Raw genomic sequence first — 27,721 nt, forward strand, 5'->3', positions numbered from 1 at the left:
AGTGAGTTTTATTACGCGTCACTGGATGATGGTATATGGCATGATGGATGATGGTATGGCATGTGTCTGAAGGTGTTGCTGTAGCCTGTGTCCTCGTCCCACTTTACGGCGTCATCGTGGACCGCAAGTAGACCACCAGATTTCCTCCCGCATATCTATTTGTGGTGATTTTAATGCCACAGGGACGCTGGATCGGCAGCTTTTAGACTTTTCGATGTCGCCAGCATTGAACATAATTCGACGTCATGCAAATAATGCTAAAAGTCAAAGCCGAATATAGGCCGTATACACCTGTACCATAGCACCACAACCAGTTCTTTCCTAAAGTTCATGCACTACGTAGACTTCAGCAGCCACCGACAGAGGCGTTTGTTTAGTTTTTTTTTTACTTTCCTCCTATTTTGAAGATACATGGTTCACTTTCTACAAATATACAGAGTAGGTGTAATAGCAACATAACACACTTATGTACAATATCTACTTTCTGCTAGCGAAACTAGCGACACAAGCAATGGATGCAAGAAGCCTGCGCAAATCTGTACCGGATTTTTGTCGACATCGATGGGAGATGCACAGGTCCTTGCGTGCCGCATCTGCGCTAGACCTGCCTGAAAGTGAATGCCACATTAGTCTTTTGGCGGGTCGCAACGTCGCTGTTCATCTTGTGTCGCGACAGTTTCGAACTTCATTCTGGACGGAACTGGAATAAGGCCTAGAGATGACTGGATTCTGGTGCCTTCGGGTGACTCTGTGGTAGACCGTTGACCGTGAAGCTCGGGTACGAGAGCCCCTTTTTATCTTCGTCTCTGGGGATGTCTTTGACGGCCGCGGTGGCGGTCATGAACTTCAGCAAGTTCTCCAAGGAACCCAGAGGCAGTTCCACCATGATGTAGGCAAGGTAGGCCATCAGGACGGAGGCAAGGAGGACTCCAAAGAAGAAGATGGTCTAGAAATAGTGTCAACATTGATGCGCCGTATACTTGCGTGTTTGTCAGAGAGTCTCAAGGGACATAACGCGCGCATTTTTATGCCTCGCTGAATGGATACCCACCGAATATCCTCTGGATGAACGAATAATGTCCTAACGGATTCGTACGTTCGACGGATGTCTGGGGGACATCCGTCTGACGTACGAATAGACCTCTCCCTGTTTGTATACAAATGACGTCATAGTGTTCGACAGCGCCACCAGTTTGGTAGAATTGAACTATGCTCGAAGCAAGGGGGCGAGCAAGGTCGCGCCCGAAAGCCACGGTCTTGAGGGGATTACGATGGTCCCCGAAAGAGACGCGGCCTTCGGTCCTACTTGTCTTTCAATAGGAGGCAGCGAACAGGTGTCCATTCGTGGAACCCAGCCCTCCCCTTCCGAATTGTTTCGGTTTCAGTCTGTCTACCAACGTCATGATGACGTTACTCGGGTAGAGGTTTATTCGTTAGGACATAATTCGTACATCCAGAGGATATTCAATGTTGTTGGGGTATTCTAGCGACTTCTCGTACGAAGTCTATGTGACGCGACATGACATTAGGGAATGACTTTAGGGTAATGACTTTACATGACTTTAATGACGAGATATGACTTTAGGGTAATGGTGGGGGTTCGTTACAGTTCCTGAAAGTATGATTGGACATAAAAGGAAGGCTGTAACCTTCATTCGCGGAGCAATAAACGGCGTGTCCATTGGATATTATAGGGTTCGTGGTTTCCGGCATTTTCCGAAAAATGCCGGAAAACAACCCCCGGATGATTTTTTTCAGATTCGGAATATTCCGAAAAAATACGAATTTCCCGTATCCTGATAGCTGCCATACCTGGAACCGCAAAGGGAAATCCTCTTGGAATCTCCCTTTGTCGACTATTTCTCGAGCGTGGCATTATCTTCGGGCTGTGCCCTTGTTTCGTTGTGCGTAAGCGCTTATAGGAGGATGACCTCAGCTCTGTTGATGAATCTCGTATGGATGATATAAAGCGGGAGTTTTTCGAATATGCTGCATGCCCTGCCCCTCAGGTGGATATATCTCCTATTCAGTTTTGGACGACCCGTTCCAGCATATGGCCTTTGTTATCGCAGTGCGCCTTAAGCATACTGGCTATTCCTGATTCTAACGCTAATGTTGAGCGCGCGTTCTCTAAACTGCGTGTTATTAATCGCAAGGAGCGAGCCGCTATGAGAGATGCGAGCATGATGATGTACGCTTGCATCTATTGCAACAAGAGGTAGTCTCATTGTTTGCTGGTTTGGCACAGGCAATAAAAGACATTGTTAATGAAACGATGAATCAATTCACTTCTTTTCGGTTCGTTGTTACTTCGCCCGCAAAATAGGCTCTCCTCATGCGAAATAAATAGGTGCCCGTATTCGGGCATTTATTTTTTGGGCGGAATATAGATGCCAAAAAAATCCGATTTATAGTCCCCAATATAAATGCCGATAAACACCCCCCGAATTGGGTTGAAAATAAATGCCGAAAACCACAAACCCTAGATATATATTCGAAAAGAAAGTGGCATACCATGTAGTAGTGGTCGAGCTGGTACGCCTCCCTCGTAGCAGCCACATGAATGTAGATGGGGATGGGATGCAGGAGGTAGATGAGGTAGCTCAGCTTACTCAGGGGTCGCATCACGCTCGATGAGAGCAGTTCGCCCAAGATACCTCAAGAGGAAAAATATATAGATATCAAGATATGTTTCACTTTAAAACGAAAGTATCTCACACTTGTGTCGTCGACCGCTAGCCTGACCCAGAAACAAACACATGGTGGCTTACCTGCTTGTCCAGAACTGCAGAGGACAGTGATCCAGGCGACGCCAACTGTCCACAGGGTTCGATGGCAGGCAGCGTACGCGGCTGAGAAGGCGGGACTGAAATAGTCGCCGCGACGGAACGGGTATACAGCGAACACGGCGAAAGAGCAGAAGGCAAGGGTCATTATCCAACCAAACACCAATGTTGTCTGCAAGAAACAAAAACAACAATGTCCAGCATTTACGAGCGATGTACAGCGATGCAACGACACTGCGACTGGTCCGTGGCTTTGTCATTTCGCACGGCAATAACGCCCACAACGAACTCAGAGAAGGTACAAATATAAAGTAATACCGAAAGTGCCGTGTACCGAGGGGTAAATATAAAGCTCCGTACGCCGTTCTCAGATTTAAACAATACAATACTCGTTCCTTACGGAATAGGAAGCAATCCAAGTACACATACACAATGATACCAGACGAACTTCGCGCACGAATGAATAAATAGGATTGGATTGGATTGGATTGGATACTAGGGATGCCGAAGAGGGGTGGCGTTCACGCGTTGCAAGTCCGTGGCCGTATCCACCGTATCGATCATGGCGGTTCCCAGACTCTGACGCTGGGAGGAGGTATATGGCCTTCAAACAAATCCTTTGCTCTCTCCCATTACACACACACACTCTCTCAGCTTTTCTTCTAGCCTGTCTCCGTAAGATTTCTATGCTCTAAAAGCATCGGTAAATTTGAAGCCTGAGGAAACAGGAAGAACACTAACCGTCTTAAACAACGGGATCTTCTTCTTAGACAAGATGTATCCGAGACCCAATCCAATGGCGAAAGGGCCAAAATGCGTGAATGGCTGGTAGTAGACCAGATTCAGGTGCTGCGTCGCTTTTCTGAAACAGCAATTTTCCTCTCAGCGCAATGTCACTCAAGAGATAAAGAGAAGGGCCGTACTTCCATTCTGACGTCATCATCAGCATGGCAGGCGGTGTGCGGTTCAGATACGCCACAGCGGCTGTAGCCACCGTGCTCACAACCGTCAGCACTGCCAACATCACGCATGTTGGTTTCGGTTTCCTGAAACGAAGAGCGTGACAGTCATGAGGAACATTCTTTGCGTCTGCATGTGGATAGTTAAGCAAAGCGTCTAACCTCAACAGTATCAGCACAATAGGAACGCCGATGATGTAATATTGCATGTTGAGAGCCAAAAACCAGGAGTGAAGCATGCACTGTAAACGAAACGGGTTGCGTAAAGATAAATATCAAAAGAGCAAACTTTACGTCTCACTCTCCGTGTAACATCGTCATTATGTCCGCTATATGAGGACGAAGTAGTTTCTCATGCTATTCGCTTTTATGTCCGTTATACTGGAAAATCGTTCCGATGCAGTTCGCAAAATGGGAAACCGCGCTTTCGTTTTTCGTCGTGGGGAAATCGTCCTTACGTTGTTCGTTCTATGGGGAAGTCGTTCTTATGTATATAGTTCGCTACACGGGGAAATTGTCCTTAAGTCCACCTCTGTGTGTTGAAATCGCTCCAGTGTCGTTCTTGGTATGGGGAATGTGCTTCTCATGTCGTTCGCTATAAAGGATACTTGTTCGTAATATGGGGAAAATTGTCCTTATGTTGCTCGTTGTATGGGAAATCGTCCCTACGTTGTTCGTTGCATGGAGAAGTCGTTTTTAAGGAGTTCGCTATGGGGAAGTGTCCTTATGTCAATCTCTATTTTTATTTATTTATTTTATTTGTATTTTTCTTGTGCCCGTCTATATGCTCATACGGGGGTCATATGGGGGTCATACGGGGGTCATACGGGGTTCGAATCTCGGTGCCGACTGTGCTGTCTGGGGTTTTTCCTGGGATCTCCTTAGACCCTTTTAGGCATATGTCGGCACAGTTCACTTAGAAGTCGGCCCAGGACGCACATTCCCCCAGATCGTTAGTCGTGACGTTGGCCCCCTCTGTAAGGCCGACAACGGCGAGCTCTTCGATTAGCACCACCACCACCACCACCACCACCACCACCACCATCATGCTACAGTATTAGCAGCGCCGTAAAACAGTCGCGTTATGTCACGTCACGATTATATGCGGCAGGCGCCGGACAGAATACACGCTTTTCGGAAATTGCTTACCATTTTACCGTAGGGCATGTAATTACTGATGTAGACCAGATTGGTCCACCAGTTTTGTTTGCAGCTGTTGCACACCGGGTCGAGAACGTCTCGCCAAAGTGGACCGCTTCCGACCAGGGGCATCAAAATGAAGAGAGCCGTCGCCAGAGCAAATGCGGGAGTCATTCTTTGAGAAAAGGAACAAATTATCTCACATTATGACTGGTATCGATTATTCATGCTTGGTTACAGGAGGAGGGTTCGTCACAAGCGAGTGTCTCGCGACTCGTGAGACCACACGGTTACCGTCCGGGTACCAGAGTCAAAATAGGGTACCAGGGTACAAAATACCAGAGTCAGGGAGCATGAGGGCTCCTCGTTCGGTTTTTTTTATAGACAAGACACGGAAGCTTCCTCAGGTCACTCATTTCATCATCATTCGTCAACATGAAAAAGTGCACAGCACACTTGTCGTCGCCTGATATCTTACTCTGAAGAGGAATATGCTCAAAAAGGAAAGGATGGTCATATAAATTCTTGATACGGCTAGCGACAGTAATATTTCGGTGACGTTGTTTCCGGCATAGTTTGTTGTACTCTAATTTAATATTGACGTGGTAATGACGGTTGAGTCCGTTGTCAAAATTCAATGAATGGGACCTTTTTACTGACGTAAAATATAGTACTGGCCTCGATACGATTCGGATTTCTATTACATATACGACGTATAATTGTTAGATGCTTATTGTCTCTTTGACAAGAAAACAGTAGCTGTCGTTCCACAGGTTTTTCTTTCTTTCTCTCTCCCTCATTGCTTCTCAGAATCACCTCCCCCCCATGGCTTTGTGCGGTTGAAATTTCTGCAAGTGTAGCCGACGTCTATGATAGCCCGTTCTGGCACCGCGAGGCAACTGTGACTATATAAGCAGCGTACATATGTGGGCAGCTGGAGACAGGACAGCAGGAAGGAGTGGGGGGACAAGGGGGTTAGTATGCGTCCTGGGCCAACTTCAGGAGGAACTGACATTCGTCTGGAAAGTCTTCGGAAAACCCAGGGAAAACCTTAAACAGCGCAGCCGGTGGTATAGGATTCGAACCCACTACCTCCGAGTCTTCAGCACCAACTTGGCTACCACCAACGAGCCTTAACAGCCATGCCTCTGGTCGGTGACTCGTGGCAAAGGACCGGTAAGTTGTGCCAGCGTGGCGTAATCGGTTATTGCGACGAGTAATCAAGAGGTGCGCGTTCGGTTGCCCGCCAATGTCTAGCTTTCTTTCGACCAGTGCCATATTTCTATCTTTCATTGTGGGTTATATCCTAGACGTCGGCTATACACTATATCGAAGAAATTCCTTCCTAGGAACATTAGAGAGTTTTAGTACGTCGTATACGTAAGGGCAATAGCGTACGTAACAGATAGCGTTGCTGGTTCTGCGCACTGCGCGAAGCTCTCTTTCTGTTATGAGCGTGCGCAGACCCATCAACGCTATCCCTTACGTACGCAAAGGCGGTAGCGTACGACGTACTAAAACTCTCTACTGAGGCTTGTATTGTACGTTCCAGCCCCGGAACAGTCGAAATTCCATCATAATAACCCAGAATGTCCCAGCGACCTTCAAGGTGGATCTTGCACTCTTGGTACCGCTGGACGGTGCTCTCCTTTGGGAAGTTGGCTTCATTCTCGCGTTCGTGCTTCTGCATACTGCTTCGGCTAATGCTTAGTGGCAGACGTGCTTCGAGAGTATTACGCTCTATCAGTGGCAACGTGCGAAGTGTTGATCCTCTACGTTTCTTTCTTGGAAGGATACAGAATTAGAATTTCAGCGGAGAGAGAAAGGGGGAACGTTCGTTTAGCTAGTACATGCCCAAATCAGCGAATTGCGCATGATATTTTCATCCGGGGTCTTTCATGGCGGAGGAAGGGGTAATACCCGTCTCAGCTGGCCAATGTACTGAATATTCGTGGGAAATATATTCGTATATGAAACTTCGGGGAAAAGGGCGACAGTGAAATGCTTTTTCAGGTTGTTACGTGGCCGGGGTGCTGAAAAAAATCCCTCGTTGTAATGTATTTTATGAAGGAATAAGAACTCACTCATGCCAGTCAGGTGCCACGTACGACCTTGTAGCAATAAAGATAATGAGAATGGTTTTCGTGGCATAAAAAAAGTACGGCTTAAAGGAGCAAGAAAGGCACGTTTTTTGTTGTTGGAAGTCCTGCCTCATTCATCAAGCAGTTCAAGGACTACCATGCACAATATTTTCGCTGCGTGGTGTCCCGTCACTGCGCAATTAACTAAACAATTAACCAATTAACAGAAGCAGCTATGAGCGGTACGGTATGATCTTGGAGGCCCGGCCAAATCTCCTAGCGTGACGTAATCAGGTCCCTGTGACGTAGCATCACCGTAACGAGCGGCCGCGGAGTCCGGTCTCCTATACAGGAAATTCGTCTGCTACAGACACGGCGTGCCGCGTGCTCAATACGTCACAGGGTAACGCCAGCGTCACTCATTCACTTACAGGTTCTCTGAAGGATGGGAGGGGGTTTCTAGTGGGTATGCTGATCAATGACCTCTCTCTCTCGCGCGCTAGGGGTGTGCTACAACGGTTCTTGTGAAAGGGCGCATCTTACTTGTTGCATAAATAACACTCCAAATAATAGACTAAAATGAGAAATTTATAAAGGGGGCCCCTCCACAAAGTTGTCTACAACGTTTTGAGTGTAGAACACACCACATTTTTTTTTTTTTTAACGCAGTACGCTTTGCTTACCTCCAGTACCTATGGACAAACGTGTAGCATAAACCACAGAAGGAAGTGTCCTCAGTTGCTCGCTTTTTGACTTGAGTATAGACGAGCAGCAATCCCCTGGAACGATGAAATTCAATCAGGACCACACTGCCCAGACCTATACTTTGCGGAAATGCTGCCCTCCCACGGATCTCGTCGGTATATAGCGCCGGCGTAGCTGACCCCCCCACCATTTTCTGTCCCACAGTCTAGCCCTTCGTTACGCAGCGCACGTGGTTGCGCTCCCTACACTCTTAAAAATGAACTTCACCGCATAGCACGCTCCTAGTTAACCATAATCTCGAATGATATCGTTATTTGCCCTGATTTGTTGAAAACGGTAGGCGTACGCCTTTTTTGTGACAATTATGAACCCGACCTCTCCATAAACGCGCGCGCGTCGTCTTATGCTGAACCGAATGGAGCGTTTTTCTCGACGATTTCACGACTCGTGGAGAGTGACACGCCGGAATCTGCCGACTACACATATCCGCGCCCGTCCGGGCACATTTTCCGAGCAGTGGAAAGAGTGATGGCCGCCCTGCGGCAGATACAGTTGCGTATCAGTAACTTGCACACATCTTTGGGACAATCTCTACCACAATAAATTTACTTTTACATCTCAACGATATCTGCGACGAATGAACGGAGAAACCGTAGAAGACAGCAGCATCAGCAGATTCCAACAGACCCTTGCGGTCGACGAATATGGCAAGATTGACGCGCATCACTCGCTTTGTACGCGTCTCATGCGTTTCGAGTGGTCGTCTCGCGGGCGTTTCTTCGCCGCGCGCGCGCAGGGCCATGGCGTTCGCGCGATTTTGCCGCTGAGAAAACGTTCCACAGATTTCGGGATCGCGTTATAGTTGTGAGGACTGAGGAAGAGAGCGAAGGCGCGTCTGTCGTAGTGAAACAACTTCCGAACGCAGGATCACATCGGCATTGGACTTTGTTTGGCATACTCGGAAGTCAGATCACCGTATCCCCGCCATGATTTCTCTAAAACAAGAAGGATCGTTTTACGATCCCCTTAGTGCCTGACTTCGTGTTCGCATTGATGTTAACTTACGTGGCAAAGAAGAAAGTGTCCACCGGGAGCGAGAAGTTTTCGACGATTGTGAAGAGGAAGTTTGAGAAGAGATCTTGTAACTTCGTTAGAGACCCTGCAATTCGAAACAAACTCACTCAAGGTGCGCGAACTCTACTCTTGGTTGAGTATATTTAATAAGCAGTGTGCATTACGCGCATAAGCTATCCATGCATGACCGTGCTACATGTTAGCTACAGGAATCACGTTGACTTACCATAACGGATGTACGCTGAGATGTCCGTTAGAAAGTAGATGTGTCCTAAGACTATCCAGATGCACGACAGGACTCGGATCCCGTCCAGGCAGTCCAGGGCTCCCCTCTTCGATTCACGGAACAGCTCTCGAGTGTTTTTCACCACGGAGAAATTGACTAGGATATGGATCGGAAGGGCTGAAATATAACGAAAAGTGAGCAATAAAACAGACGCCATATTTCTTTGCCTTACGATTTCTTCGAATGAGGCTGCGGGAAACAAGGGCATGTTACGACAGTGCATATATGCGCCATATTCAGTGATGAACAAAGTACCCAAAATTGTACTTAAAGTAAAGCACGATGTACCTGGTGTCAACGGTACTTCAAGTAAAGTACAGTACAAGGTACCACATTTTAAATATACGTACACTGAAGTGCAGTATTCTGGGAAATGTACCTTAAATTGCTTGTCAAGTATGTTGCTGCTGAGGTATAGGGCAGATCAGACAAGTTGATACATTTCGAAGAGGGAAAACTTGCAATGTATGTGCAACTGCAAAAAAGAAAAAAAAAGAAAAAGCGAAAGGAACAAAAAAAAAAGGGTGTGTGTTGCGCCTCTTCGTTAACTTAGTCCAGCTCTCTTTGTTTTTTGCTCCGTATTTTCCCTCTTCGACATTGCAACGTTAGTTCGCATACTACGACTTGTCACAGTTTGGTGGTGACAAAATTTGATAAATGGCTCACGTTTTGATTGGCTCAATGACAATGTAAGCAATTTGCCTTTTGGCTTGCCGAAATAAGGAACAAAAGAAAATCCCTTACAGGATCCGGCCATCAATTTGTGTAATAGACATTGCACACGCTAACACGAAACAGGAGATACAGCAGTCTTCGCTTCACAACAGCAACCAAGGGAAAATTGATGGTTCATCTTCAACAAAAGCGTGCAGGAGAGGAAACAGCATATAAGATGACACATCAGGAAAAGGCCGCGTTCGTTGATCAAACATTGCATGAGACACATGAAACACATTACGCAGCTTTAGCAAACCTCTGGTAAGATTATCGACGTGCCTATCGGAACCAATTGCAGCCGTGCGTGACTCCGAATCTTATCCATTGATTGGCTCCGGTTGATACGGTTCTACGCAAACCACGCTTCCAATGGTTTGCTAAAACTAAACTCTCTAAAACCCTCTATTGTCTGAAAGAAACTTACAACGCTGTTCAGACACGAAAAAGGACATATAACATCGAACATAGCACCCACATTGATTACTCGGTGTCGATTAGATAACCTAATCAGTGAATAGGTTGAGGTTTATGTCTTACCGTTCTTGTGGAGAGGTGAGATCTTGGACGCGTTCGTCGAGGCGATATCTAAGGCCGTTCCGAGGATGACCAACAGTAATATGGCCCCTAAGACTGACCTGGGAAAAGCAAGCGTTCCACGAGGGCGTTAGTTTCATTACTAGAGCCAATTACCCGCAGAAGACCCTGGTCTCGAGACGCCATTTTGCCGACTGCGTTGTCGTCGTTCGACCTGCATTATGGTGCAGTTTGTACCGCCAAATACGATGGACTTCTGTCCTGTTGCGTGCACGCAAAAGGCGGTTTGGGTTCGGTAGGACGTTGATCCTACTGCTCGCACAACCAGGCCGTCTCATCAACCGCCCACAGAATTGTAAGTAATGCGTCACAAATAATTGCATTACTTGTAATAAATTTTTCGAGTAATCAATTACATTCTTGAACAAGTAATTTCGTAATCCAAGTAATCCAAATACAATTTTGAGTAATCAATTACTTTTTAAGCAGAGCCTGACTCAAAACAACAATGCTCTGTGACAAATTTCCTGTGTCTTTTATTGGGCTATTCTATTGTAGTAAGCGAAAAAAAAAATTATTGCTACGTCTCACGCGCGAATGTTTCGCGGTATTTCAGCTTTTTTTCGAAGCACACTGGGGCCGGAAATTTTTGCATGAATTGAAAGTAACGGCCCGAGTAACGCGTTACTTTTACACACGCTACTCAGTTACATTTTGAGTCGAGTAATTTGTCACGGTAATCAAGTACTTTTGCAAGAAGAGTAACGGTAATCAATTACTTTTTAGGAGTAACGGGCACAAGTCTGCCTATTCGTTAATTCAAACGAAGCACATCGAACACTGATGAATACAAAAGCGTGATCATCGAGCATTTCCAAGCGAGGACCCACAGTTGTGGACCCCCGCATACAAGCGAGTAAGCCATTAAGCCTCAGAACGCTGATGTTATATAAGGCGTTCCTGGTCGCGATTACCACGAATGTTCTCTGACAGATTCTCTTCACTCTTAAAAGACAACCGTGGAAAGTTTTCGAATGTGATGTGGTTACAGTGCACTTACAGGATGATGACTTGATCTAGGTCAAGCTTGATCGGTTCTTTGGTCTGACAAGAAGAAACGGTAGCCCTCAACTTCAACTCACGTCCGCCTGCAAACAAAGAAGGGTGACATGTGCCAACCCCGCTTGTGGACGACGGGGCATCAACAAGAAGAACCTGCCATCGTTAAAGCTGATGGCCGCCCAGAAAGTTTGATGAACATCAAACTGTCACAAATCCAGAGAGTGTCAGAAGCGGTGTTATGTGCTACAAAATCTGTCTTTTTCAGCGGAACCTTAACTGGAACTCGTCCCAGGTAGTGCGTATGGCGTCTACTTTGAGGATGTCATCAACTGACCATGTGTAGCCATCTTCTCCAGGTCTTCCTTGCTGCAGGAGGACGGAATGCATAGACCCACGTGACCAGGAAGCAAGCGCAACCAATAGCCGTTGTCGTAGAACAGGCTCATTACCTGTGAATGAATGTCAGAATGCATACTTCATACACGTCACAATTCAAAGAGAAGAAGAAAAAATAAATAAATAAAACTACTGTCGGTAGAAGGTAGCTGATATTTTCTGCAAGCGCTGATCGAGCTGTTCCGTCCCGTGTTATGTGAGCATTCACACGGTGCGGAATATTGGGGGTGGCGTTCTGCGCACTTAGCAGACGACACTTAGCAGACGACACCGTCAGCGCCGTTCTTGTCGTCTGCTACAGAGTATCTTGTGACTGCGTTGCAGATTCCGTGAACACTGGACGTTGAGCAATCGCGCTCAGAAAACTATGACGTTTCTCGCGTCCTCCGCTTCTGCGGGGAATGTCGCTGGTGTGAATACACGGACCGTGCAGGGGTCACTGGAACACCTTACATCGCCTGCATACGCCGACACCTTAAGGCCGCACGAACGCCTTTGCTTTCCGAGCCTATAGTAATGACTGCTGTGTAGCAAGCGTGAGCAAACTTACCGACTCCTGATCAGGTACAACCAGTGAGACGTTTCGGGTGGGCCTAGGCAAGTCTCTCAGCCAGAGTTGCAGATTGCAGTACTGTCCTCGAATATCGAAGCCGTCGACGACGATGTCAAGGCATTCGTCGAAATGGCCCAGGGAAACCATGGTGCCCGACAGAGCACCGTTGGGGAACTTTCCCGAGGAGTCCACCACTACGAGGACACGGATTTTACGTAGTGAAAACAAAATTCGTACGGAACGCCAACCAAACCATGTACTTTGCTATACTACATTTGTAGGAACGGCACTAGTATTCGTACTGGATAGATATACCTTTATACCAGTAACTATTACACTATTCACTATTAAAACACTATTACACGTTCAGAGAAGGTATAAATGCTTCTAATATATAAAATGGTTACAAACGCTTTTGACAAAGCCCAAACGCCTTCTTTCTTCTAACAGTGTGAACATATTTTGTAAGACTCCGGCATGCTTTCAGTAGTGAACAGCCGACTCTGCTTGATAATAATAGCAAGAGAGCGAAAGTATTGTGTCATACGCGAATTTTCTAAGCGGCAAATAGAACTCTTGCAAAACGCGCTGCCCTCGCTGAGGTTGCGATAGACAACCTCATTTCAACCCTGCAGGCGTTACCCCATTGCTTTGTATTGAGTTGATTTCAACACGTTTTAGAGACATACACTGCCAATAAACGGCTCTTGCGCAACATGTTGCTCGTTAAATTGTTATCATTATCTCATCACATAAAAAATACCTAGACGGTAACATACTCGCTGCGAAAACCTGCAAGTAACGTAAGCCAAACCCACTGTACTCCCTCCGTAAAATATGCGTTCTGCGCCTTATTGATGGAAGCAGGGCCCACCTGACCCTGTCACAGTAGAAGTTTGTGTTCCACCGTTTCAGTTTGTAAGCTTGTTCTCAAGCTTGAGGTACTTAGATGGTCTCGCTATACAGTCATGATGTTACGCTAAACGATCATTCCTATTTTCAATCAACACATTCACCCTGATACTGCTTGCAAGAGCTAGGAGCCACTGAACAACGTTAGTGGCAGTGTTGTACTCGTTACTGAAATATGCAAAAGGGTATATAAGTATGAAGTATGTAAAAAAGTAGCGAAATATCAATATCGATACCTCTTTCTTTTAAGGTAACGGAGTACCGGCGCTATACCACTACTAAAAGAAAGTTACGCGATACTTTTCTTGAAGGTACGAAGAAGCTGCATCAAGTATTCTCGCGCGTGTCTGCACAGATACTGAACAGACTCTCCGCTGAAGCACTAGAGGGGGAACTGCTGTGTTCCCTATTTTGAACACACGGTACACTTTCAGAAGGCTGCCCTCGTCATACTGGTCCGCGCCAGGCGATCCTGCGACAATGAATAAATGTAATCAATATATGATCGGCGAAGAAAGGGTGGGAGGCACTATAAACGTATCGGTAACGATAGAGAGATTGCGTTTCCATAGATTTGTAACGGAAATACTTTTCTGGTACGGATCTAAAAAAAAAAAAAAATGAAGCCGCGCTTCGCACTTCGATATTGCAAAAAAGTACCGATTACGGTAACGGCGTTACGTACACTCTTAAAAATGAACTTCACCGCATAGCACGCTTTTAGCCAACCATTATCTCGAATGACATCGCTATGTGCCCTGATTTGTTCAAAACGGTAGGCGTACGCCTTTTCTGTGACACTTATGCGGTTCATAATTGTCACAAAAATGGCGTACGCCTCCCGTTTTCAGCGAATCAGGGCACATAAGGATATCATTCGAGATGATGGTTGGCTAGGAGCGTGCTATGCGCTGAAGTTCATTTCTAAGAGTGTACACACTCTTAAATGGGGGGGGGGGGAGTAATGGCAGGATCGACACCGCATGGACTTCGCCGCGTAGCACGCTCCTAGCCAACCATAATCTCGAATGGTATCGTTATCTGCCCTGATTTGTTGAAAACTGCAGGCGTACGCCTTTCTGTGACACTTGTGCTGTTCATAACTGCCACAAAAAAAGGCGTACCCCTCATGTTTTCAAGAAATGAGGGCAAATTCGAGATGATGGTTGGCTAGGAGCGTGCTATGCGGTGAAGTTCATTTCTAAGAGTGCAACTCTGGCTTAGTGGGTACCATTCCGTCCCCCGACAACTCCCCGCACGGTCACTCCTACTCCAGTGTCTGTAGCAATACCTTGAAAGAACTAGTCATGGTCTGACCTGGTTCGGGGAATGCCCTCTCAGCGTAACGACAATGACGTCATCGGCTACTATAGGTGACCGATGCCACGGGAGCGAATCTGCAATGTCGCACGCTTCCTTGCATACGTATGCCAGCACATCTTGTCGAATGAAACGAATGCTGTTCGGTTTCGTTCCAGGAAGCTGGCGTCCTATTGAAGCGGGCAAGACCTGCCGAATGGCCTTTCTCTGGTTCTTCACTGGTCATTCTCATCGCCCAGGCTGTTTACGTCGTTGTTTATCTTTCCTTATAACTGCTCCTAGAATATATCGTTGTTTTTGGTATCCAAACAGCTGACGTTGTAAAACTATATTTATGGTACCGTCCCGTTCGTATATTCCGGATGCAGATGTGGCCTCATTCGATAAGAACTACAAGTGAAATAGAGTGCGTAATATTTTGCCCAAGACCGCGTCGAATCGTGATGATATATGTTCTTTCTCCGGCTGTCTTTTTTTTTCTTTTTCTTTTTTCTGCAGGACGTTGGATGTGGTACGGTTTCTCCACCCACTTGAGTCTAATTTATGATGGCCAACAGAGACAGCCGCGGGAACATCTATCACACGCGAGTCTGCGGCATCGCTAAAAGAGGAAACGCTCTTGGTGCGACGCAGTCTGGTCCTGTCTGGGAGCACCAGAAGAAGGACCGTAAAGTAAGCCCGAAACAATGGGACAAAATGCACTGCAGAGACAAGTTAAGAATATGTGTCTGAAACGCGTTGTCACCGTTTTATATGAAGGGCGCTCTTTCACGCGCTTTGTAGCCTTATACAAAGCAGGCAGACTGGTTTGCCGCTTGCGGAATGGCCTGACGCAGCAGGGCACACATCTACCCAGCAGCAGACGACGCCCTGTTTTTTTACTAACTTAATTCTAATAAGATGCAGAATCTGGAGCTGTTGGCGTATGACCTATCCTATACCAGACTCTGGAGCTGTTGGTGTATGACCTATCCTATACCGAGATGCAACGTAAAGCAGTCGTGACATTCCTTTGGGGTGCGGACAAAAACGCGTGCAAAGAACAGACCGCGCCGCGAATACAAGATTAAGGGAGGCATTCACATATGCGGCTAAGCACCAGTCTATCCTTCTAGCGGTTTCCAAAATAATGTCTCAAGTCAAACCCACGCATTACTCTACAACACAAATGCAATAAAAATAGAGAAAGTACTGAGGAAAAGTAGAAAACTCCACTGCAAAAACGACGTCTATGCTAGTCTAAAAATATATGTAACGAAAATAAAAAGAGACAAAAGAAAAACGCGCTGTCACCAAAAATAAAGTGTTAGTGGAGCAAAGTTCGCTTCAAACTGCCCGCCCAGTGCCTTTCCACTCATTTAAAATTCACAATGATTTGTGGTCATGATAATATGTAGTAATAACAATCTGTGATTAATTTTGCCTCCGAGGGTTCTTTAACGTGCGCTGAAATCTCAACGCACGACACTTATTTCTTTCATTAGTTATTATTTACTACTAAGCACTAAATTTATAACGCCCGTAGCGAAAGATGGCGCGTCGAAGCCAATTCGAACCCTGCCACCGAGTTTGCTGGCGTCTTCTGCCAGGTTCGAACCCGCTTCCTTGGGATCGGTAGGCGAACACGCCACCGACTGGGCCATCGGTGCTTTTCGAGGCCGCGGTACGCATTTAAAGGGTACGAGATGGCCGCGTTACGGACATTACATGGAGAGTCGCGTTGAATCACCAAGGGGGCAAAAATCGGGTGCTTGGAACACCAGGAAAGGCACTCAAGAAGATATTTCGTGCAGAATACGTGTGGTACTCCATTAACGGGTTTTATGAGATTGCAACCATCAGCACAAACAGAATCAAGAAGGAAGCTCTCAAACCCAAGGTCAACAATGTGACGTATACGTCCGCCACTTAAACGGAACAGTGTGATTGGCTTACCGTGTCACCTTCTGATCTTCTAAAAAAATTCTCCATCAGTACGCCGCTCTCTGTCATGGTCACAAGACGCACTATTGGTTGCATGCTAGCACGACCCTTTGTGATGTCACTTCATACGAGGCGCCAATTGGTCCGCGTACGAGTAACACCACCACCATGGTGATTTCGGGGGGGGGGGGGGGGAGGGGGTCGAGACTGGGAGGTACCCGGGTTCGAATCCCGGTGCCGGCTGTGCTGTCAGGAGTTTTTCCGTGGTTTTCACCAGACGCTTTCAGACATATGTCGGCACAATTCCCTTAGAAGTCGGCCCAGGACGCACATTCCCAGGGCGTCAGTCGTAACGTTGCCCACATCTGTGAGGCCGACAACCACCCTTTCACAACCCACCATCACCACCTTACATGGCCATTTCAGGTATCCATGGTGTAGTAGCTTTCGTGGCCTAGTGACTACGATGATAGCATTCCACGCCCAGACTGGGAGATGACCTTGGTTCGAATCCGACCGTTCGCTGTGCTTGTCTGGGTGTTCTTCCTTGGTCCGTGAAGTCGACCCAGGACGCACGATGCCCACTTCCCCTGCGATAGTCGCTCCCCCCCCCCATGCCAGTGCTAAGAGTTGCCTCGCAAAATAAAACATAAATGAACCAGGCAGCACGCGAACGGCAGTTGCCTACACTCTTAAAAATGAACTTCACCGCATAGCACGTTCCTAGCCAACCATCGTCTCGAATGATATCGTTATCTGCCCTGGGGGCTTAATCGCTTCATCGTCGTTGCGGTCGCTACAAGCTAACGAGTGGCGGGAAATTCAAAAAGGCGGGCACGTGATAAAACACGTGCACGGCGCTCTTCGCGCGATACGTGAAGGCCGTGGTACACGTCACGCGCAATGTGTCATGTGCCCACCTTTTTTAATTTCCCGCCACTCGTTAGCTTGTAACGACCGTAACGACGATGAAGCGATTAAGCCCCCTGATTTGTTGAAAACGGGGGGCGTACGCCTTTTCTGTGACAATTATGAACAGCATAAGTGTCACAAAAAGGCGTACGCCTCTCGTTTTCAACAAATCGGGGCAGATAACGATATCATTCGAGGCGATGGTTGGCTAGGAGCGTGCTATGCGGTGAAGTTCATTTTTAAGAGTGTAGGCATGTAGTCCTTTACCAGAAACGTCACGTGTAAGAGTGTGTGCTGATGTTTCAGTACGCGTTAATATCACGCTGAATTTCGCGAAAATAATTCAGGTAGCGGTCATCGTGGTGTCACTCATGGTCATAGCTGTCTCGCGGAGTGACATCCAGAATTACACGCATTATCCAATTATTACGTGGAGCTAAAAGGGGGCGCTAGTACAAGTGCTGTCATTCTCTCTCTTGTCGCCACCCTTGAAGCAGACGGGACTAGTTCATAGAGCTGGACCATTTAAAGTCCTTCATGATGACCTTAATCGGATGGGAATATAATCGGAGGACTTCAAAGGACGTCGCTCTCCTGCGTCCGCAAACTGTTGTCGATAGGGTTGCCACCAGGCCGGTTATTTGCTCGCTCTGCCGGTATAGGAAGGTGATACCGGCAGCCTTTTGCCTTGCCGGTATTTGTGGCTCAACACCTTTCATTGGGGCTTTTACGGGGTTTTCCTTTCAACATTCCACTACAGCTTGAACAAATATGGAGCACAGACCCAACTCCGTAGTCACCCAGTCCTTCTCTTAGTTATTCATTATTATTGTCATCCCTTTCATTTTATCTATCCCTTTCCCGTTATTCTACCTCCTCTCCCTCAGCCGGTATTTTTCACTACGAAAGGCGGCAACCCTGGTTGTCGAGCGCTGTACAATAAAAGTTTTTGACGCCAAAGACACTTATTGGAACAACATGTAAAGATTTCCAATGTAATTTGCTTTGACGTGCCTCATTCGGGGCGTATCAGACGTTCCAGAAAACCCTCCCCGATCGGCTCCCAGTTTCCGGCCGAAGTAGCACAGTGCGGCCAAGGACGTTCGCTCGGTCGGTTGCGTCAAAGAGTACGTTCGCCTCTTCGGTGACCGAGTAGCCGCTCCAAACTCACGCCTCAGGCCGGTTATGCAAGCCCGGAGGTCACTGTCGCTTTCTGCGCGCGCCGCAGAAGCAACCGTGCTCGCTTCCGCTGTGTTTACTTTCGCGTGTTTTACCGCGTAAAGACGTCTACTTATCGTGCAAACACAAAAAGGACCGTATCTGCTTGACCCATATACGGTTACACGAAACGAATTCTCCGTGGCAGCGCGCGATCGCTGAGATTTACACGACCCCGAGAACACGTTGACATCCCTCGATTATCCTGAGGATATCACCGAAGGAAAGGAAAGAAATGTCACCCTTCGGACATCATTGCAGGACATCCCTGGGTTTGTCCTCAAAGTGTCAAAGTGGGACGTCCGTAGGTGGACTGTGATGTGGCTCCTGAGGACGTCGTCTTGGGACACGTGCAGGATATTTTCAGAAGCACAATAGGCTCTTCTTATGCGATTCATACATGCAACCTTTCCATTTATTTTCGTACACGCAACTGCATTAAGGCCTGTCTCTGTTACTGAGGTACCCTACGCAAATATCCGTCCATAGCGTACAGCGTGCCGGGCGAACGCAACGCATTCTGAGAGGTCCTGGCCGCTCGACATTACAAGCGTTGCCGCACACACGTGACCACGAGAATGGCGGCGCCCATAATTAACTTCGCATGATTTTGCCTCATTAGTCTGTATTTTGAATCCAATCCAATCCAATCCAGTTCATCTTTGTGTGCAACTGGTGGTGTGCGTTACCCTTTGTTTCTCCACCATGTCACTCTCGCTCCCCTATCTCGTATGCATGACACGGGCATCGCGCTGTTTGCGTGACATTCATGAATGAACGGTGTTCCACTTTACCCTTCGTTGCTCCTCAGACAGAACACACTATAACGTGACATTCATAATAAAGGATGACAGTAATTGAGCAGCAATTGCCTTTCTCCCGTTCCTTGCCTTCTTGCTTTCCGCGGGTCGCCCTGGAAACGAGCCTCGTGACATTATCTGCATCCCGAATTTATGTGTGCTACTGGGAATATTCCGGAGACACCTGCAGGCGCGCATATATACCTTTGTACCTGTACCGCGCGCTGTCTTCCTTCTAACAATTACCGAAGTGCCGGAAGCCCAATATAATATTTCATCGGTGCCCTCTTCAACCTGAGCTCGAAAGTGACATTCCTCGTCACCGACCTTTTGGGAAAACGGAGACTCCGTCTGCTTCCTTCCGGTAGCGGATATAGGAATCCCCTGATTGACATCATTCCGGTCGCACGTGTCGCCTCGTGCAATTCGCTGTGTTTTCATGAGTTGTCAATCAACAATGGACGCTGAGTGGGCTTTAGTGACTGGCAAGATGGATGGATCCATTATGACAGTCGGAAGTTTGCGGAAGGAAGACACACCGTACTTCGAAGAACGGTTGAAGAGAAGAAATGACGTAAGAGCGTAAGAGATAACCATAGAGGTATTACATTATGTTTGTGGTTACGACATTTCGATTTGTCGACATCAATTGCCAGCGATTCACGTCTTTGTGTAGGATGTCAATGACCTATACGCTAACGTTATGGGATTAGCAATATGACATGCTCAAGTTCTTATGTAAGAGTGCGTCTAGTATTGTGTGTCTAAGGAAGTTTAAAACGTTTTCTTGCCTTGAAATTATTGAGTTCTAGAATATGTTATTGATCCTTTCTTCGTAGCACTTTGCCTACGTTAATTTTTATGACGTTTTATGATTACAAGGATGGGGTATCAATTCCGGCCGACGACGCCAGCAACTTGATGTCAGGGTACAGTGTCTCACCCTAAGCTCATGGTCATCGTTGTAAAGGTGGGAATTATGATTACCATAATGATCATGGTTATCTCACATCAATATTAGAGTAAAAACCGAGACTAGTGTACCCAGAAGGGGAAAGAAGTGGGAGGACGATAATTAGGGTACTTGACGTTTCGAGCGGACGCTCTTCCAAGGGCTCTTCCAAGGGCTCTTCGACGCTCTTCCAAGAGCGTCCGCTCGAAACGTCAAGTACCCTAATTATCGTCCTCCCACTTGTTTCCCCTTTTGGGTACACTAGTTCCGGTTTTAACTCGTGTTTTTGTGTACCTAGCAGTCCTTTTTATCGTTCTCACGTCAATATTATTAGTTTATTACACATAAAGAAGGAAAGCATAACGGCTTTTTCTTTGCCTGCACGATTAAGTGGCTGTCAAGTGACGCGGCCATCGCCACGAGTGCAGGCGTCAGTCAATCTGATGGAGCGCCATTGTTACTGCGTCTTCAAGCTTTCTAACGCCCATACTTCAAAAATGTTTAACGGAAGACCAGTCTTGCTTCCGGTCGATGTTCAATAAAGCAGCGTTCTCGATTTTAAAGAGCCCCACATGTCAGCCGACGCGACACTCGAAGTGAAGAGCATTGTCCACCATTCGCCCGCAGCGGGACGTAGACGAGTCTTTCGTGCAGACAACCATGACAGATTTGCGAGATGTTGCTCCAAAGTTTTAGGTCGGAGCAACGAAGGGAAATTCCCGACCCGCAACGCCGTACGTTGCCTCCTTGCACGGGTTCTGTGAAAAGTGGTTCGTTATTGGAAGACACATCTAGTATATGTCCTCGGTTCCACGTACAATGGAGGGGCGGTATTTTGTAACCGTGCTGCGGAAAAGTCACTCCTAAAAATGAACTGTACCACGTAGCACGCTACTAGCCAACCCAAGCAGCACAGCATCTTCGCCCAATATTGGACAAATATTAGACCAATATTTGGCCGGTATTGCCGATATTGGACCAATATTTGGCCAGTATTGCAGATATTGGACCAACATTTGGCCAGTATTGCCGATATTAGACCAATATTGCCGATATTAGACCAATATTGTCGATATTAGACCAATATTGCCGATATTGAACAAATATTAGGCCAGTATTGCCGGTATTGGTTCAGTATACTGTGCCAAGATTTGTGCTGCTTGAGAACCTTCATTCCCGGTGACATCGTTCTTTCCTCTGATTCGTTGAAAACGGGAGGCGTACGCCGTTTTGTGACACTCATGCAGAAATGTTAATTGTCACAACAACAAATTTATTTTTGGCTTTGTCATTCCAACTTCGCGATAATAATTTTAATTAATTAATATTAATTGTCACAAAAAGGCGTATGACCCGCGCTTTTCACAAATCAAGAAAGAGCGTTAGAGGTATCGCACTGTACAACGGTTGGCCTTCAGCGTGCTATGTGGTGAAGCTCTGTTTTAATTTTTTTTAGTGTTTGCGCCGCCAAGCAACTGTGGTATGAGCCGCGTACAGTACAGGACATATGGTGAGAGGACAGCAGGAAGGGACGGGGGGGGGGGGTTAGTATGCGTCCTGGGCCGACTTCGGGGGGAAACTGTGCCGACATTCGTTTGGAAAGTCTTCGGAAAACCCAGGGAAAACCTCAGACAGCACAGCCGGTAACAGGATTCGAACCCGCTTGTCACCTCCGAGTCTCGGCGTAGGAAGCTTTGTTTTAAGAACGCGCTTCTCACGAGTGCTTACGTCATTTGTGTATCGTGACTTGTAATTGTATTTTCCTCCTCTTTCGATTTTCGGGATGTTCTGCGAGCCTTCTGCGAGCCATGCGAGCCTGCGAGTTCTGCGAGCCATGCATTTCTGCGAGCCTTCGTCGCGTAGTTCCTGCAGCGGCGTGACTCGCTCTTACGGACACATCGTCATTGTTTCAATCTTATCTTATCCCATGTCATGATGTACGTATATAACTTAATTCATTTTCTTGATCGATGCGCGCGAGGAAAAGATCGTTCACGATGAAGTATATATAAAGCTTAGCTCGAAGACATCAGCCTTGTTTACCCTCAAGCTTATCAATCATGCCGTTCCTACGGCAGACACGTGTCCGGGCTGGCATCGCGAAGTAAGTGCGGTTTTGAGTGGGTGCTTTGCATACGCCCCTGCGAAGTGCAGAAAGGTTAGTATTAGTAGTAGCTAGTATTAGTAAAGGTTAGTAGGTTAGGTAGAAAGGTTCAGTATTCTGAAACTCTTGCACACAATATGCATGAATCGTAGACAGTGGGACACGTATATAAGACGGGTGATTTGGAAGGAATGCCTTGTAGCGTAACGTAGTCTAACCTAACCCAACCTAACCTAACCTAACCTCTTAACATTTACCACTTTCCTTATGTGAATGCAAGTTTGACTAGATTCGCTGCAGCGTGAAATTTGTTACGATGCCTGTTTTGCTTCTTGGTTACAATTCTTAAACATTTTTCTGATGGGGTTGAGGGTCCTGCCTTGGACGGCGTACTACTACACTACGTAAGCTTGAAACTCTACGTATATAGATTGAGGGGGTCAGGACTTATCTCCCCTCCTAGATCCAATTGATGTCTGTTCGGTTCGGCTGTATATGACTGTTCGCTTCGTATTCTCTTAAATTTTAAAATTATTAACACAGACCTAAAATTTTAACCGCGTGTTTTAACTTTACATATCCCCCCCTCCCTAGGGTTTTGGACATAACTTTCCAACACTTGACACCTCAGTGCTAACCGCTTCGACGTTTGCCATACTAGTGTTATACTTTTTTTTTCTTTTTTGCAGCGAGGGAGGGTATTGCTGCAACGCAGTGCTTGGAGAAACCCTGCACATTGGAAGCCCGGATACACCAACGTTTATTCATTCATCCCTGAGCGCACCTACGCTTTGTCTACCGGACAGAAAATAGAAACCCGTTCTAGCTAGCCCGATCATTTTTCTCGCTTCTGACGCTGCTCTCCCAATCACGCGCCCCACATCTTTATATACCATCCTGATTACAATCCACGAGCCCTGTCCAACCTCATCATCCGAGGAGTGCGCCTCTTAATTTCATCTGACAAGCCACCGCAGCGAAGACCCCCTGACCGACTGTCTTCTCGCTAACTAGCCACGCGCGGAAGCCTGTCCGTGAACGAAACGGTGTAAAATTGAAAAGCAGCCCTTCAGGATGGAAGTATCGTATTTTTGGTATAGGCACAGACACGATTCATCTTGTCTTGTCTCTCTTTAAATGATTGAGCGCTTCGTGTGGCGTTTCTGTTCTTCTGCAAGACTGAACGGCATAGGTGCGACCTAGAGTTCGACCAGGAACAAGCTCGGGAACATTGATGAGTCTTATGTATCGACGTGTTGTGTGCGTTATGCTTTTATATGTCGCGTGTCAGGTCACGTGTTCGTTTATCGCTACAGATCCACAGGCATTGACATTAAAAGGAAAGCTATAGTCGATGGATAAGCTTGTATTTCAGAGCCCCAGAAGACAACAAGAACCTTTTAGTTCCTGCAATCTTAAAAATGAACTTCACCGCATAGCACGCTCCTAGCCAACCATCATCTCGAATGATATCGTTATCTGCCCTGATTTGCTGAAAACGGGAGGCGTACGCCTTTTTTTGTGACAATTATGAACAGTATAAGTGTCACAAAAAAGGCGTACGCCTCCCGTTTTCAGCAAATCAGGGCAGATAACGATATCATTCGAGATAATGGTTGGCTAGGAGCGTGCTATGCGGTGAAGTTCATTTCTAAGAGTGTAGCCAACCAACATTCCAAATGACAACGTTCTCGCCCCTGATTTGTTGAAAACGTAGGGCGAAGCCTATCTTGTGACAATTATGAACAGCATAAGTGTCACAAGAATAGGCTCCGCCCTACGTTTTGGCTAGCAATGGCGGCTCTCACGAAAAAGCTGCACAAGACGCGAGGAAACGCGAAAATAATTCCTGAGCTGGAGAAGAGACCCAATTTCGTGGGAGTGTCCTGACTGCAAAAAAATCTACGTTTGAAGGCCATACTGTGCACTCTTAAAAATGAACTTCACCGCATAGCACGCTCCTGGCCAACCATTATCTCGAATGATATCGTTATCTGCCCTGATTTGTTGAAAACGGGGGGCGTACGCCTTTTCTGTGACAATTATGAACAGCATAAGTGTCACAGAAATGGCGTACGCCTCCCGTTTTCAACAAATCAGGGCAGATAGCGATATCATTCAAGATGATGGTTGGCTAGGAGCGTGCTATGCGGTGAAGTTCATTTTTAAGAGTGTGGGAAGAGGTGCATTGTTCGTGTTTTTAGCCCTTTTAGTATAGAATGCATGTCTCACACCAACATGCCCCAGCGGACGTTTTAGTGGCATTACATTACCTGACTGATTGTAGCCACTTTGCCAGAATCACTTTACAGTTATATGGCACGCGGTGGTGTTGCTCGTATATAGGGTGATGTGACTTGATTTGAACATTACGAGAAAACGAGAGAGAAATTGATTCTTCACCCGAAGAAACCACCACCTCCTTTCCCCCCTCCTCGCACGTAATGTGAAATAACGTTCATTAGCCTAAGGCTGTGCGAATAGTAATCGTAATAATAGTAATTAGTAAAATCGAATACGAAGCGAATAGTTACACTACTCGAAACAAATACAAAATAAAGAAAACGGTGTAACCGAATTGAATGCGAAGCGAACAGCGCATAACTAATCGGAACAGTATAGCACATATACGAAAATTCATTAATATATGCATTATATATGTTATTATACGTATGCGTTACACAAATATAAATGCGAATCTTTGTACATGAAGCAACACTTAGTTTGCTTAGCGCACGCTCTATACTGGCATTTTGGGGCTTACGAGCGCAGCTTCGAAACTGATTGATTGATTGATTTTTAAAAGAAAAAAAAATGGAGATGTTAGTCTCGAGTCACTCGGGACTGGCTACTCGAAACTATTCGAATATATTCCGTTTGGAAGAAGTATTGCTTGGATCCGAAATTCGAATATAGAATTCCATATCAGGTCCCAAAATGGGATCGAATATATAGTGCACTTATATTCTCGGTATTCGAAGACTCGGAATACTTATATAGGCCTTATATTCCCTATATACCTCCAATTCCTATACCACCTCTCCTCGCCTGCAGCATTATATAGCTTAGAGGAAATTCTTCATAACGAGATTCACTGTCAGTCTTTTCAGGGAAGTATTAACAGTGACGAGTGACAATCAACAAAATTTCCTGCCATATCGCCTCTTCCTCGAGTGTCACAATTTAAACGTCATCGCAGGTGGTTGCGCCGAGTTTTAAGTCACGACATTCCTTTTAAAGCACGACGGGATAGTAAGTGATTGTTCGATACATATTGGACATATCTGATCTCGCGCAGCGGGGTATCGGTAGGTCGTGTAAGAGAGAGTGAAGGGGTTATATGGGTGAAGAAATGTCATTTCAAGAGTGTCTTCTGCCCGGGTATAATTATAGTAATGAACATAAATTTACTTCTTCCTCTTCTAGACAGGATGCGGAGTCTGGATCGGGAAAGCATGCAATCGGTGGATACTCACACGCACGACATCCGCACGGAATATTCTAGCGGAAGGACAACGCAAAAAAGCCGCTCACGGTGTGGAATTTCTGCTGCATCCTACGTTAAACACTGAACACGAAAGTTCTCTACTGAGATGTGAGCGTACGTTGAAGAACACTCAGGCGCGCGAGACTGCGCTATAAACCGATTAATTAATTAGGTTAATTGGTAGACCATGCGATGCGTCGCGTTATAATCACTTCAGTGTAAAAAACGCAGATTACAAACAGAGAATCGCTTTATTATGTAACAATAATAATAATAATAATAATAACTATTATTATTATTGGGGGCTTTACGTCGCGACACAACTGAGATCATGAGCGACGCCACAGCGGTCGGTCTGTGCATTGCTTTTGCCCACCTGAGGGTTCTTTAACGTGCGATGAAAGCTCACCACACGGCACCCCGTATTTAACGTCCCACGCGGAAGACTGCGTATCTTGGTTTATAATGTGCAGACAGCACATGCGCTGTTTTATGTGCTGGCATATAATGTGCAGACAGCAATCATGCTAGAAAAATAATAGAAATTTCACAGTGAGGCTGAAAAAAAAAGAAGAAGAAGAAAAAGAAGTAAAATAAAACGGAAAACAAAAGCACCGCAATTTTCGAAATATTAAGTGACCAAACTAAAATAATCGAGACCTTTCACTAGTGAGAAAAAAAAAAAAAAAAAAAAGAAGAAAAGGACCAAAAAATGAACCAAGAAGCAAAAGTGATAAAAAAACCAGTCGCCTTACTTTTCACCGCCCAGGTCTTCAACTGTCGTATGGCGACAAACATCTTCAGGTAAGCACCCTGACACTCGGTCGATATCTCCGACTCGGATCCCATCCGGATGAGCATCGGAAACAGTCTCTTCATAAAGTTCTCCACCGCACCCTGCACGTTGTCCGTCTGTTCCTGCCACACTCTCCTGGCTTCCTCGATGACCGTCTCGTTAGCTTCATCGGGCAAGAAATCGCGGGAGGCGTTCGCGCGGAGGGCACAGATAATCCACAGCACGAGTACCAGGAGACGATGCGGCGCCATTGCGTAGAGAGCGAAGTGTTCAACAGGGATCAAGGCGCATGAGAGCCTTTTATGCATCCGCTCCCTCCCTTCGTAGTTGGTCGACACACTTTTTCCGAGTAGCACCTTTCTCTTTCCGAACAACCGGCGGTCACCCTCTTTTGATCCACCGGAAAGGGTGTTCCGTGAGCTGCGCTCTTGAAACAATTCTTAGCGCGTTGTGGTGCGGTTTTGCGGTGCGCAGACGTGACATGGGGCGTGTCTGGTGGTCCTGGCTTGTAGTTATCGGTATTTTCTTCTTACAACCTCTTCGAAGGGTAAGGGCCCGTTGTCACATGCAGCTGAGACAGCTTGAGACAGCTTGGACACCAAGCGCTGTTTTCTACCTTCATGTTGTCAGTTACAAAGCGGAGCGCACAGCACGCGCATCTTCAGTCTCGTGAACCCTGATTGGCAACGTGTAGCAGCGCCGTTTCGTCTTGTGTGGCTTCTAGATTCTAGATTACCGTAAGTTATGCGGACGCACAATCTCAATTAGCTGGGCAAACGAAAAATTCGTTCGCCCCTTCATGTTCACTTCGGCTCAGCACGACACCAACACAGCACTACAAAACCAGAGAGCAGAAGGATCCCAGAGCTTCCGCGACGCCATGGGTAAAGTGGACTCTTAATTGGCCATCACAAACCAGCGCTCGAAATGAACACTGAATAAGGTTGACAGGAGCTCAACTCTGACAAGCGCTGTATTCCAGCGGTTCATAGCAGTGCGAGGAG

General features: G+C 46.5%; 1 protein-coding gene across 1 annotated transcript; it reads right to left on the reverse strand.

Annotated features, from left to right (window-relative positions):
- Window positions 1-345: 345 nt before the first annotated feature.
- Window positions 346-27,361, reverse strand: LOC135367979 (nose resistant to fluoxetine protein 6-like). The gene is made up of 15 exons (XM_064601065.1): window positions 26,677-27,361; window positions 12,291-12,487; window positions 11,679-11,793; window positions 11,343-11,430; window positions 10,286-10,383; window positions 8,972-9,148; window positions 8,737-8,830; window positions 7,650-7,745; window positions 4,895-5,060; window positions 3,908-3,987; window positions 3,710-3,832; window positions 3,528-3,648; window positions 2,772-2,958; window positions 2,515-2,657; window positions 346-946 (listed from the first exon to the last, which is right to left on the reverse strand). The coding sequence occupies exons 1-15, from the start codon at window positions 27,023-27,025 to the stop codon at window positions 713-715; spliced, it is 2,268 nt and encodes a 755-aa protein (XP_064457135.1). The 5' UTR covers window positions 27,026-27,361; the 3' UTR covers window positions 346-712.
- Between the last annotated feature and the right edge of the window lie 360 nt (window positions 27,362-27,721).

This window comes from Ornithodoros turicata, chromosome 9, assembly GCF_037126465.1.
Source record: "Ornithodoros turicata isolate Travis chromosome 9, ASM3712646v1, whole genome shotgun sequence".
Taxonomy (NCBI): domain Eukaryota; kingdom Metazoa; phylum Arthropoda; class Arachnida; order Ixodida; family Argasidae; genus Ornithodoros; species Ornithodoros turicata.

Bases quoted from the DNA above. Each gene is read 5' to 3' on its own strand.
- LOC135367979 (XM_064601065.1), bottom strand. From the start codon at position 27,025: ATGCATAAAAGGCTCTCATGCGCCTTGATCCCTGTTGAACACTTCGCT. The intron at 2,959-3,527 runs GTTAGTGTTCTT...TGTTTCTTGCAG, and splicing joins AGATCCCGTTGTTTAAGACG to ACAACATTGGTGTTTGGTTG. The intron at 2,658-2,771 runs GTAAGCCACCAT...TTTCCTCTTGAG, and splicing joins CTGCAGTTCTGGACAAGCAG to GTATCTTGGGCGAACTGCTC.